Genomic DNA, 14,457 nt, shown 5'->3' with positions numbered 1-14,457 from the left:
TCCACAAAACAATGGGGAATAAAAGTATCAATGATTCATCTGGCTTTTGTTTTTTAAGTAACAATTAAATTCAGAGATGAGGTATGCATATTTCTCCTGGCTACATCCTGTCATTTGCTACAGATTAGAGCTGAAATGGAAGAAGTAATCAATTCAGCAAGCACTTACCACCTATCTCCTGGCTGCCAAGCCAAGTGCTAAGTACTGGGGACACCTCTCTCTGCTCAGAGGCTCTTCCGGGTGAGCGCAGGAGCCAAAAGAGGTGAGCCTACAAGGTGACGTGTGGCAGCAGCAAGTGCTGAAGTGGTGTAGGCTACCGGAAGAGATGATATTTGAGAGCGGTTTGAATGCTGGGTGGGAACTAGCAGGAGTAGGAGGAGAGGGGTTGGGGCAAGCTATGCCAGGCAGAGGAAAGCATGTGCAAAAGCCCAGTGGCATGAAAAAGTAAAGCATGTTCTGGGAATATCAGGCAGTTTGGCATACCTGTAGTGAGACGTGAGTGTGGGCATCTGATAAGAAAGAAGTCTGCATAGGTGAATAGGGTAGAGCAAGGAAAGCCTTCTATGGCTTGCATTTCATTCAGAAAGTTCTGGAAAGCCATTGATAATTTTAATGAGGGGATGTCATGATTGCATTTAAATATTAGAAAGATTACTCTGGTAGTAATATACATGTTGGGTTGGAGGGGATGAAGCCTGGAAAGTTGACAGATAGACTAACCTAAGGAAACAGTTTGGGGATATATAGACCTGTCAAGCAAGGGCTGCCAGCAGTGTGAAAAGAAAGATAAACAAACATGCATACATACATAATATAGGTTTGTTATAAATTTTATTTATATGAGGATGCTCATGTTGCACAATTTATAAGTAGTAAAATACAGCATAGTCTCTTTTGCAAGTTCCGTACAGCCAATAGATTCACACAGAATGCAAACATTGATTTTGCTGAACTCTTACATCCTTAGTCAGTCTATGTTTGCAATTGACCACGGGGTATAGTTCCAACATGAATGTTGGCTGATATCTTTGTTTACGTTGACAAGTCAGAAGAAAGTTAAGCAATGAACGTGAATGTTTTAACTTTGCTCATTTCTCCGTGACATGAGGAACTGCTGAACTGGATCATAATTTTTGAATTCTGGAAGAATAGTTCCTCAATTTTTGCACTATTCACAATATAACAGCTAGAGACACAACACACTTTTAGATTTAATCTGAATTATTAACATTTTCTCCATCACTTTCTTTTTTTAAAATTTTTTTTTTTTAACGTTTATTTATTTTTGAGACAGAGACAGAGCATGAACAGGGGAGGAGCAGAGAGAGAGGGAGACACAGAATCTGAAACAGGCTCCAGGCTCTGAGCTGTCAACACAGAGCCCGACGCGGGGCTTGAACTCACAGACCGTGAGATCATGACCTGAGCCGAAGTCGGACGCTTAACCGACCAAGCCACCCAGGCGCCCCTCCATCACTTTCTTAAGTCTAGATAATCAACAAAACAACAAACCAAGCCCTGATTTGTAGCTTCTGTCAATTTCTGTGGTGTGAATACTGCCTCTATGGTCAATTCCAAGCTCCCAGTGTGATATCACTGAATGCAAAGTTTGAAGAGCTGTGTATTAACACATCATTATATAGTATTTCCACCACGCAAATGCAATTGATTTAAATGAGCTGAAGAGCATGGACAATAATGAAATGTAGTGAAACAATTAGGAAATATATTGAATATATTATTAATATAACTTATTTATTTAAAAAATTTTTTTCTTTTTAACGTTTATTTATTTTTGAGACAGGGAGAGACAGAGCATGAACTGGGGAGGGTCAGAGAGAGGGAGACACAGAATCTGAAACAGGCTCCAGGCTCTGAGCTGTCAGCACAGAGCCCGACGCGGGGCTCGAACTCACAGACCGCGAGATCATGACCTGAGCCGAAGTCGGCTGCCCAACTGACTGAGCCACCCAGGCACCCCTAATATAATTTATTTAATTGGAAGTTTCTATAATTTGATTTTTCACAATGGCTATGTTTAACATCCAGCTTGCAAAATCCCTGGACATTCATTGACTCTCACTGGTGAGTAGGAGTCTTCTTCAGCACAGCAAAGGGGCCCAGAGAGTTTTCAAGAGGCAGAATCCACGGGGAGGGGAATATGATGATCAGGAGAAGCAGGGATGAAGAAAGGAGTTAAGAGGAATATGTGTTTCTCTCTATGGACAAACACATCAACTGCCAAAGCAAGAAATACAGGATTGGATTCAGGGGTGCAAAGCGATGTTAGATTATTTGAAAAGACTGATAAAGAAAGAGGACTGTGGATTTAAATACAGAGTGGAGAAGGTTGAGGGCTATTTGCAGTCTTGAAGAGAAGTCACTGGACTTTTTCAGATGCCTGCAGAATCCTTGCTCACTCCCCTGCTAGGGGATATCCGTGTTTGATGGAATTTATCTTGGCCACGTTGGTCTGCATTAATCCTTTTATTTTTAAGGTAACGTTTACTTTGCCTTTCTAGAAATTGAAGGTGATTCTGCTCTCTACAAACTGTATTTTAAGCCTTCAGGGATGTCTGGAAAGTGATGCAACCCTTCTTGGGTGCTGCCCCTTGCCCAGGCTGCCTCTCTGTCAGTCGTGCTCATTGGACATGAGGTTATGGAGGAAGGGCAGGCCATGCTCAGGGGGTCTGGCTGGACCAAGGGAGTGCTTTCGGTGGGACAGGGTAGTGTGGGGTGGGCGTGCAGCCTGTAAGGGAGGACACAGGAAAACAGCCCTTTTCACCATCTCTCCCCCTCTCAATTTGCCTAGTCTCTGATCCTGGTAGTCACCTCTCTCCCACCTATTGTCCCCGTGTACAGGTCCCCTCCACTCACGGCTTCTGTGTTCAGGCCATGTAAGCCCACCTGACACCGTGCAGCCGGCCTGAGTTTATGGCCTCAGTTCATAAGTCTTCCACCAAACTCCTCCCCTTTAATCTAAGAGAATAGTCACCCAAATATCCTGGAGCATTGCCAAGGACTAGGTAGCGGTCTCCCTGGTTACCTCACACAGTAATTCTATCTCTAAATTCTAACTAACTGCAGTCATCGCCCACCTATAACTGGGTCTTCCAAATAAGCAACGGGACCTAGGGCAGTTCTGTCTGTAACTTGTAATGTGCAGATTATCCTGTTAAAATACGGATTCTGACTTAAAGGGCCCAGGGAAGGCCTGAGTCTGCATTTCTAACAAGTTCCTGGGTGATGCCCACGTGGCTGGTCTGAGGGATCACACTTTGAGTAGCAAGGACTGGGGTCGCTGGCATCTGTGGTCCCACTGGTAAAGCCATTTCTGCTCTCAAGCCCGAGTTCTGTGGGTTTGTCCCCACCCTATCCCCTGCCCTCACTTTATATTCAATGTTAATCATATGAACGGCTAGCATTTATTGAGAAGCTACCACGTGTCAGATGCAATAATTCATGTTACAGACGAGTATCGAGGAAAAAAAAATAAGTTACCCAAGGTAGACAGGGGTTAGCCCGACTCTGACCTCAGAACCTGCCCTCTCAGCAACTATGCTTTGCTATTTCCGTTTCCCTTTCAATATTTATTGGCCCTGAGGTCAATGTTTTTAGCCGTTTTCCTCTCTGACCTCTCTTGCCTGAGACAGTCAGACTAACTCCCCTGCCCCAGACTTGGTCTTCATTTTATTCTTGGTCACTGGTAGCCCTATTTCTAATTGCTCTTCTCCTTTTTCTTGCCTTAGTTCTTACTGAATTACCTCCTTTTCCCTATAATTCCTTGAGTTAAAATGGTTATAATAGCCCGACATCGTCGGAAACAGAGTAGGTGGTGAAGGAAAGCAGGAAGGAGATCCACAGAATGGTGGAAAAGGACCAGTTCGTGGTGGGCTGGTGCCAGTCAAGAGGTATATTTTGAGACTAAGTGGTCAGAACTTACTTCTCCATAGGTTAAAGAGGTGTGGAAAAGTATCTGGCTAGGTAGGAAATGTGTTGGACCTTTAAAGAAAGTGTCACGTAAGTATTTCATTCATTTCATGTGTTGGTATCTTTTCTGTATGTTGCTGGTGCACAGAGTGCAGACAGCTCCCGACTCAGTCAGGGAAGAAGGAGCTCCAGGTGGGAGTGTCCCCACACAACCCTGGGGAGGACAGGAGATGAGAGGGGTGTGGTGCATCTGGAACTTGGAGAGAGGCTATGGAGGCAAGGGGAAGTCGCTGGAGATCAGTGTGGAAGGGTGGACTGGAGGTCGCATAAGCTTTGTTTAGGAGTCAGGAACTGGAAATGATTCTATGGACAACACAAAGCCACTGAAGGCTTTAATGTGGAAGAGTCATATGGTCAAATGTGTTTTAGGAAGAGGTCTCTCTGTAGGACGGAGACTGGATTGGGGCAATGGTAAGACTTTTGCTATGAAGGTGCTTTATAGATGGGGTTAACGTCTATAATCAGTTGACATTAAATTAAGGAATATATGTAATGTGGGTGAGCCTAAGCCAGTCGGTTGAAAAACCTTAAAAGCAAAACCGAGGTTCCTTCAAAGGAGAATAAATTGTGCCTCAAGACTATAGCATCAAGGCGCCTGAGTGGCTCAGTTGGTTGAGCATCTGACTCTTGATTTTGGCTCAGGTCATGATCTCATGGTTTGTGGGATTGAGCCCTGCATCGGGGCTCCATGCTAACAGCACAGAGCCTGTTTGGGATTCTGGGATTCTATCTCTCCCTCTCTCTCTCTGCCCCTCCTCTACTTACTCTCTCTCTCTCAAAATAAATAATACATAAACTTAAAAACAAAAAGACAACAACATCAACTCCTACACAAGTTTCTAGCCCACTAGTCTGTCCTGTGGATTTCAGACTTGCCAGCCCCGCATTCATGTGAGCCAATTTAAACAAAAAATTATAAATATAATTTATATTTAAATAAATATATTTAAATTTAAATAAATATATTTAACTTCATATATATCCATAAACCTGGTTCTCTGGAGAACTGCTGACAACAGTTATATTATAAATTAGGTGAACATTAGTCAAATATCATGTGAAATAGGGGCGCCTGGGTGGCTTAGCCGGTTAAGCATTCGACTTTGGCTCAGGTCACGATCTTGTGGTTCCTGAGTTTAAACCCCATGTCAGGCTCTGTGCTGATGGCTCAGAGCCTGGAGCCTGCTTCAGATTCTGTTGTCTCCCTCTCTCTGCCCCTCCCCTGCTCTCTCTCTCTCTCTCTCAAAAATAAACATAAAAAAAAATCATGTGAAGTAGCTCTTTTTATATATAAATCACCAGATGAATGGATCTTAATACTTTAAAGCTGAATTTGAAGGCTCAAGACAGCAGCTGTTAAAATTCACAACTTTATTTTATTTTATTATTATTATTTTTCTACAGCCCCAAAGCAGCTGTCCTGAAATACCAGACCATTCTTATCAACCTAACAAGACTGATTCTCACCTAAAATTCACAACTTTGAATAAACTGAATAATGATTTAAACATACGTAGCTTCAATTAGTCTTGTTAGCTTACAAGCCCACCATCCCCTCCTTTAGAAACTTAAATGGCACTTACTAGCCATGCAAATTTGGGGGCCTTAAGTCAGTTAAATTCTCAGTTTCCTCATCTGGATATGGGGATCATTTTGCCTTGCCTTGAAGGATTTTTGTGGGAATCACAAAAATGTATGCAAACTCTATAAGCTGCAAAGGGCTATTCTCCTTGGAAGGCATTGCCTTCAAGTAAAATTGGTGAGGACTCAATCAATCATCTCTGAGTATGAATTACATTAAAACTGGCCCTGCAGCCTTAGAAATGGAGGATACAGCTCTTCCTAAAGGACAAGCAGGACCAAAGAACACAGGTGGAACACGAAGTGCATTAATAACAGTGAATTATATTTTTGACATTTTACTTAAATTCTTCCGATTATGTCAAGAAGAAAGTCTGTCTGGAACCCTAGGCTTTCACATTTCTCAAACGAATGGCTCCTTTCACAATGAAAGACCAGGCTTTGGGACCATTGGAAGGCAATATTATCTGGCAAGAATTCAAGGATTTAAAAGAAATAGATAATTACCTTCTATTGTTGTCCAATACTAATTTTCCATTTCCTATAAAATATGCCGTTTCCCTGAATGCATTCACTCAAATAAAAAACTGGTCTTATCAGCGCGGGTTATATAGGAATGTAGCAAATATGAGGTAAGTCGAATGTAAGCAAATATGGGCGATGAGGAAAACCTCTAAAACACTCTAAATGTTTTTCTGTACTGGAACATCCATTCTCTTATCTACAAATGCAAGGTTCCATCTGGGAACACTGAAGAAAGGTAGGACATCTGCTAGTTGCCATGTTCTCATTAGCTTGTTCTGCTTCTCACAACCATCTTGTAAGGCAGGACGTATCATCTCCATTTTACAGCGGGGAGAAGAGATTTTGAGAGTGATCTTGCTCAAGGTCACACTACGTTGGTGCTACAGCCAGTATTTATATAGGGCAGTAGGGCAGGATCTGTGTGAAGAACTCAGAACTGAGATCAGCTTCCAAGGATCTCCCAGTAGGAGAGTGCCAGAAGTTAAGAGCCCTGACACCTTTAGCCCAGATGAGGCTTTCAATGGAGCCCAGATGAGGCAGAAGCTGACTTTTCCTCCTGGGGGAATGATGCCATTTGCCTTCTGGAAAGTTTTGCTCAGATTTTGGTCTGAGTGCAAGCAGATGGTTTTTAATGAATGTCCAAAGGGAGAAGGAATGAAGGGAAACATAAGGACCAAAAGGAGGAAGGCAAAAGGATCATTCTGAGAGCTTTGATTCCTTGGGAGCCCCACATCCTTCCCTGGTTCCTCCCTAGGGTGTCTATTTTGGGGACCTTGAGATATTTTAGGCATTTTGCTAAGGTTTAAAATGGGTTGTTTATAGCACCTCAATCCTGGCAGACAGATGGAAACAATTAACACCATATCTTAAGAATCTCATACTTGGAAACTTCTCAGCAGCTTTGATGCTTAAAATCCCTTTCTGGGTGGTTAGAGCAGAGATGGAAAGAAATGGAAATAAGATGTGTTCATCACATTTTGCATACTGAGCCCTTGAATATAATTTCCTAACAGTTACATGAGGTAGATGCTATGATTAACATTATATCCCAGATGACAAAACTGAGGCTCAGAGAGGTTAAGTATATATATGCTCTGTGCCCAAGCTCACATAGCCAGGAAGTTAGGGAGCTGGAGTTTCAACCTCCCCGAGCTCACGTCTTTTTTTAGCCAACAGTAGACTGTTGAATGAAAAAGAGCTGGTGGTAGGTTGAACAATGCTTCCCCCCACCACAAAAAAGATATATACATCCTGATTTGTGGAATCCATGAATACTACCTTAAATGAAACAACTGCAGATGTGATGAGGTTAAAGGGTCTTGAAATGGGGAGATTATCCTGGATCATCTAGGCAGGCCCTACTAGATGCAATCACAAATATCCTTGTAAGAGTCAGACAGAGGGAGATTTCAAATAGAAGAGGAGAAGGTGATGAGACCATGGAGGCAGACATTAGAGTGATGTGGCCACAAGTCAAGAAATGCTGGCTGCCACCAGAAACAGGAAGAGACAAGGAGCAGACCCTCCCTTGGAACTTCTGGAGGGAATACGGCCCTGCCCACAGCCCGATTTCAGCTCAGTGAAACTGATTTCTCTGAGATGATAAATTTCTGTTGCTTTCATCCATCAGGCTGGTGGTAATTTGTCCCAGCAGCCATAGGAAACCAGCGCAGGGCCGGAGCTAGCATCCTGGGGGACGACATTCCAGGGACAGCGAGAGGGAGTCACGGGAAACCGGGATCTGAAGCAACGGGTAGTGTTTCAGGGAGGGAGTGGTCACCCACTGGCTGTCCCCACGAGACCAGAGGCAGTGTGCCTTGTCCCTTCCACTTCCCTCGCAGGCACCTTCGCAACCTTCAAGTCTCAGCTCATATGGTGCCTTCCTTGACCACTCCGGCTCAAGTGCACAGCCTTGTCTACCTCTTCTTCATAGTCTATCTCTCTGTGGACTTATTTTGTTCCTCTGTTTACCTGTTCGGTATCGGTGCCCCTTTGCCCATCCCCACTAGAATGTAAGACTTGCAAGGGTAGGATGTTATATTTTCATGTTTCTATTTACAGCTTAAAATATACTAACTCCTTGGTAGGATTTGTTAAATAAAGGGATGGCTGAGGCAAGGATGTTGAGGGCATGGGCAGAGCTTCTAGGCCGAGCCAGACCAGAGAAGGGCTATGAAGCCGGAGGCCAGTAGAGGAGAGTCCCTAGAGACAGAATGCACCATAGCGTGGGAACTTAAGGAAGGGAGCCTGAAGAAACTCCTGAACAGCAATGAGGCCTCAGATGGAGGAGACTTTTGGGTTACGAGATGATTGCAGAAGCGTTCGGAGAATCGAGTCAACATACAGGACTTGGCCCACAGAGGTGTGAGCCTGGGAAGTGAATGAGAGACAACAGAGCTGCCCCCCCAGAAGCATGGCCATGGGCTGGACGCTTTCCCAGAGCTTCCTCACTGGCAGGAAGGCAGGGTTTATCTCTGTGGTGGGATCTCTCTGTCCCTTAGATGGTTAATGGTCCCCTTCCAGTTCACGGTGCAGTGGTACCTCACCACCAGACTGTGTAGACAAACACTTGGATGCAAGCCCGGAGGCATCACGGCATGCCGGGGCAGGGCTGATGGCGGCTGTCTCATAAACTGGGACTGGTGCACATAAAGCCCTTGGAACAGTGCCTGGTGCACAGTAAGCGCTAGGGAGTGTCTCCTTGTATTGGTGTTGTCAGCTGGCCCTGAAATGGAATTTGCAATATTGCAATGTTAACATATATTTGGGTTGCTTCTTAAGGACTAGTGGACTGAAATGGAGTCCCTGAAGTATATCCCCAAACAGGTTACTGCCTACCAGAGTGGAGGGGTGTGGTCAGGGCTGCCGTGGAAATTCGGGGCCACCAATGGTTCCCAAGTGTTGGCACTCCCTGGAGGCACAACTCACTCCTGTGGACAGAATGTCACGTTCATCTGTGGCCCTGGGGTCAGAGAGAGTTTGTACAGAAAAGCAGTATGTAGACATTTCTTTCTGCAGTGGGAGCATGCACATGTCTTGGAACAGTGGGATGGGTTTGTTGTTGTCGTATTTTGTTTTTTTTTTAATGGAGAGGCTGATGACTAGTTCACAGGCATTACCTCCTGTGTTTGGGGGTTTGTTGCCTTTGACGTGGAAGCTGTAATCCTGATACACCAGCCACGAGAATGGCAACTTCAAGCCTCAAAGAACTCTTGGTTCCAACCACAGAGAGGGGTGTTTGACTCGCCAACCCGAGCAGTTATGTGCTTTTCTAGCTGTTGGCTGTTTCCTTATCCACCCTAGATGGAAAGAATGGTTGGGCCTCTTAATCTGGTTGGCATTTGTTGGCAGCATTTCAGATAGAGTCTAACATAACTGATGAAAATTGCTGGATTTGTATTTCAAGAAAGGAGGTGGAAATGGAGTGCTATTTTTTGGATTTGCCTAAAAACATTTTTAGCAGGGCGATGCTTGAAATTGTTTTAAACTTATCGTAAAAGAACGGACCCAGAGAACCGTTACAACAAATGTTTAGCTTACCGAGTCATTGTAAGATGAACACCTTATTTGAGCCATCACTGAGGCTAAGAAATAGGACTTTGCCCCCCATTCCAGAAACCCTTCCATATCCTCCATCTCAATCACAGGCCCTCACTCCCCCAAAGGTAATCATTTCCAGACTTTTACAGTCATCCTCTTGTTTCTGTAGCTTTGTCCCTCTAGATACATGTACATTCCTAGATACTATATTTACTTTTACTCATTTATTAATTTGATCTGTCTTTAAAAATTTTTTTTAAATGTTTATTAATTTTTGAGAGAGAGAGAGAGAGAGAGAGAGAGAGAGAGAATGAGTGGGGGAGGGGCAGAAAGAAGGGGGAGACACAGGATCTGAAGCAGGCTCCAGGCTCTGCACTGTCAGCACAGAGCCTGACGTGGGGCTGGAACTCATGGACTGCAAGATCACAACCTGAGCTGAAGTCAGATGCTTAACTGACTGAGCCACCCACGCACCTCATGATCTGTCTTTTAATTACAAGTTCCTTTCCATTCCTTGCTTTTCTCTTAAAAATTATTCACATTTATGGGGGCACCTGGGTGGCTCAGTCGGTTAAGCGTCCGACTTAGGCTCAGGTTATGATCTCACGGTTTGTGGGTTCCAGCCCCACGTCGGGCTCTGTGCTGACAGCTCGGAGCCTGGAGTCTGCTTCTGATTCTGAGTCTCCCTCTCCCTCTGCCCCTCCCCTGCTCACACTCTGTCTCTCTGTCTCTCAAAAATAAATAAATGTAAAAAAAATTAAAAAAAATTATTCACATTTATGGTATAATTCACATGCCATAAGTCACCTTTTAATGTTCACAATTCAGAAGTTTTTGGTATGTTCACAAGATTGTGTAACTATCACAACTAATTCCAGAGTATTGTCATCAAGCTCTTAAGAAATCTATACCCACTTCAGTCACTCTCCACCTGCCCTTCCCCCAAACCCTTGCCAAACCACTGATCTTTCCGTTTCTATTCATTTGCCTCTTCTGGATATTTCCTACAAATGCAATCATATGAAATGTGACCTTTAGTGGCTGACTTCCTTTACTTGGCAGATTGTTTTCAAGATTCATCGGTCTTGTATGGCATAGATCGTGGTGATGGTTTCATGAATATGTACTTATCTCTAAACTCATCAGGTTGCATACATTAAATACATACAGCTTTTCGTATGTCAGTTACACCTTAATAAAGGGGTATAAGAAAAAAGATTCATCCATCTTGCAGCATGTAGCAGGACTTTGTTCCTTTTTATGGCCAGATAGCATTCCATTGTATGTGGATACAATTTTGTATATTCATTCATTAGTTAAGGAACGTTTGGGTTGTTTCCACTTTTTGGATACTATCAAGGATGCAGCTATGAATGTTTGTGCGTAAGTTTTGGTGTCACATATGCTTTCATTTGTCTTGGGTATATACCAAGGAGTGGAATTGTGGAGTCACGTGGTAACTCTATGATTAACTCTTTGAGGAACTGCTGAACCGTTTTCCAAAGTGGCTACTTTATTTTACATCCCTATCAGCAATATGTGAGGGTTCCAATTTCTCCACATTTTTGTCAACACTTTTTGGTTACAACCATCCTTATAGATCTGAAATGGTATCACATTGTGGTTTTGATTTGCATTTACCTAATGACTAATTATGTTGAGCACTTTTCATGTGCTTATCAGTTATTTGTACATCTTTGGAGAAATGTATGTTCATAGTCTTTGCCCATTTCAAAAAAAAGATTTGGGTGGCCATACATTCCAGTTGGCCTGTGACACTCTCAGTTTTGCCTATTGTAGTCATTGTTTTATTCTACTTTGAATTTATTTATTATTGAAGCACAGTTGACGTCTCTACCCATTTTAAAATTAGGTTGTCTTTTTACAGTGAATTGTGAGGGTTCTTTATTTATACTTTTTTTTTAGTGTTTATTTATTTTTGAGACAGAGAGAGACCGAGCGTGAGTGGGGGAGGGGCGGAAAGAGACACACACACACACACACACACGCAGAATCCCAAGCAAGCTCCAGGCTCTGAGCTGTCAGCACAGAACCTGACACGGGGCTCAAACTCTTGAACCGTGAGATCATGATCTGAGCCGAAGTCGGACGCTTAACCAACTCAGCCACCCAGGCTCCCCAAGAGTTCTTTATTTATAGATAACCCCAATTTGTAATGGCTTGAGTTACAAGTTTTTGACTTTACGATGGTGCAGAAGCCACACACATTCAGCGGAAACTGTACTTCAGACATTGAATTTTGATCCTTTTCTGGGCTAGCAGGATGCACTACAATCCTCTCTCGTGATGCTGGGCAGTGGCCTGGAGCCTCAGCTCCCGGTCAGCCAGGTGGTCACAGGGTAAACAACTGATACGCTTAAACCATTCTATTTTTCACTTTCAGTACAGTGTTCAATAAATTACATCAGATATTCAACACTCTATTATAAAATGGGCTTCGTGTTAGGTGATTTTGCCCAACTGTAGGCTAATCTGAGTGTTCTGAACACATGTAAGGTAGGCGAGGCTAAGCTATGATGTCAGTGTCAAATCTAAGAACTCTTTGCTTCATCCTAGATCCTGAATATTTGCCTCGATGTGTTATTTCCTAAAAACTTACAGTTTTATGTTCTATATTAGGTCTATGATTCATTTTCAGTTAATTTTTAGTTTTTTTTAAATGTTTATTCATTTCTGAGAGAGAGAGAGAGAGAGAGAGAGCATGAGTAGAGGAGGGGTGGAGAGAGAAATGGGCAGAGGATCCGAAGCAGGCTCCAGGCTCTGTGCTGACAGCAGCGAGCCTGATGTGGAGCTTGAATTCACGAACTGTGAGATCTTTTTTTTTTTCAATGTTTTTATTTATTTTTGAGACAGAGAGAGACAGAGCATGAGCAGGGGAGGGGCAGAGAGAGAGGGAGACACAGAATCCAAAGCAGGCTCCAGGCTCCGAGCTGTCAGCACAGAGCCTGACGTGGGGCTCGAACTCATGGACCGTGAGATCATGACCTGAGCTGAAGTCGGTCGCCCAACCGAGCCACCCAGGTGCCCCAGATCTTAACCTGGGCCAAGGTCGGACTCTCAACCGACTGAGACACCCAGGTGCCCTGAGTTAATTTTTATATAAGAGGGTTTTTTTTTTCTTTCTCCCGTGATGAATCCAGCACTATTTGTTGAAAGTTGAATTACTATATTGAAATGATGGTCTTGACTAGCCACACCACACCAGCCTAAAATACTTTTAATGCAATTTTTTTCTAGTCATATAGTGATGGGAAAACAAACCACACCACATTTGGTATTTCGTGAGGAATCTTGAGATTCAGAGATTTCGTATTTGAGAGTCCTAATCTTGTCCCTTTGTTTGTTCTCTAATAAGTAGCCTTTTATGCTGGCTGCAGAGAGCTGGGAACATGTGGCAGCATGGGGATGCCTAATCCATATGTCTCAAGCCAAGTTTAGATAAAGAAGTAGGAGGAAGAGAAAAAAGAAAGACAAGAGAGGCCCTGCACTTTAGCTTTGAATCTATTACTTTGTACCTGGGTGACCTTGGACTGCCTTCCTGTCTGCCAATGGGAATGACGGGCTTTCTTTGCAGACTCCTTGTTGTAACATCTCACACATCAAGATTCCGGCCTAGGTCTGGCTCCAGCACACCTCTGGTCCCCAGGGGAGAGTAGGACGTGTAAGGCTTTTTTCTTCTGGGAGTCCAACTCTCTTCCTGAGGCCGGAGGAGGTTGGACTACAGGCGTACGTAGAGCTGAGCAGGCGGTGAGTGGAGAGCTTGGCTTGGCCATGTTGGACAGAGGGATGAGGGTGCCATAATGTGCTCTCCGCCCTGCCCCCCACACCGCCCTCCCGCCCTCCCTGAGGCTTCAGAAAAGATCAATGACGTAAATGGATTAGGAAAAGCCTGCCTGGCCTCTTCCTGCTGTCACCCCACCTGGGGCTGGAGATTAGTGGGTGGCAGCTGTGTCAGGAGGACAGACATTTAAATGTCAGCTTTGGTCGAAAGGAGCCCTTCTAAGAAGAGAGGAAAAGAGAAGACCAGCCTCCCTCACCCCTCCTCCGGCGGGTCAGTCCCGCGCTTCCCTGAGCCTGCACTTTTTCAAAACACAGGACTCGCCTTCCTTCCAGTGATTTTCACTCCTCAGGCAGGTGTCGTGATCATTACAGACAGGGCTGGTGCTGGCGCCACATCCGACTCGGCAGGTGGCAGGGGAAAAGCCATGAATCATGTAGTGGAGATTTAAAAAAAAATGCAGTTAACCTACTTTCCCAGACAGAGAGGAGAGCAGGCAGAGGATGCTACCTGGGCCAAGGGAGCTCTTTTCAACAGCGCAGCCCAGCCCAGAGGGCGGTGCCATTCTCATGGTTCATTTGTTCATTCATTCATTCATTCATTCGCCTAAGCTTTCATTTCGGAGTTTATTTCCTCATTCACTGATTCAGCCAGGCAGCCTCGCAGGTCCCCCCAGAAAACATTTCTGTAGCTTCCTCTGTGTGCCTAGCCCTGTGCCCAGCCCCGGGGATGCAGGTGATGAAAACATGGTGTTGCCAGGCCGCAGAGGGGGCTGGGCTGTGCCTGGGCCGGAGCGGTGAGTACGGGCCCAGAGAGCTGGTGGACGTTGTGGGGACTCTGCCACACGCATGTCTCTGCAGGCATGAGCCCGGCCTCTGTGACCCTGGCCAGCGCCCTGCAGGTCAGGGGCGAAGCTCTGTCGGAGGAGGAAATCTGGTCCCTCTTGTACCTAGCTGCGGAGCGGCTCCTGGAAGACATTCGTGAAGGTAAGAGGGTGTTTGGGCCACATGAATCGCAGGGAG

General features: G+C 44.6%; 1 protein-coding gene across 2 annotated transcripts in view; it reads left to right on the top strand.

Annotated features, from left to right (window-relative positions):
* The first annotated feature begins 13,523 nt into the window (after window positions 1–13,523).
* FRMPD2 (FERM and PDZ domain containing 2) overlaps window positions 13,524–14,457 on the top strand; it is an 87,423-nt gene continuing 86,489 nt past the window's right edge. For both annotated transcript variants that reach the window (XM_043596809.1, XM_043596808.1), the window contains exon 1: window positions 13,524–14,421. In XM_043596809.1, the coding sequence (XP_043452744.1) occupies window positions 14,298–14,421 (124 nt within the window). In that variant the 5' untranslated portion in view covers window positions 13,524–14,297. The remainder of the gene's footprint in view (window positions 14,422–14,457) is intronic.

This window comes from Prionailurus bengalensis, chromosome D2, assembly GCF_016509475.1.
Source record: "Prionailurus bengalensis isolate Pbe53 chromosome D2, Fcat_Pben_1.1_paternal_pri, whole genome shotgun sequence".
NCBI classification, from domain to species: Eukaryota; Metazoa; Chordata; class Mammalia; order Carnivora; family Felidae; genus Prionailurus; species Prionailurus bengalensis.
Note: the sequence above shows the minus strand (reverse complement) of the source record. Positions and strands in the feature narration are given on the sequence as shown.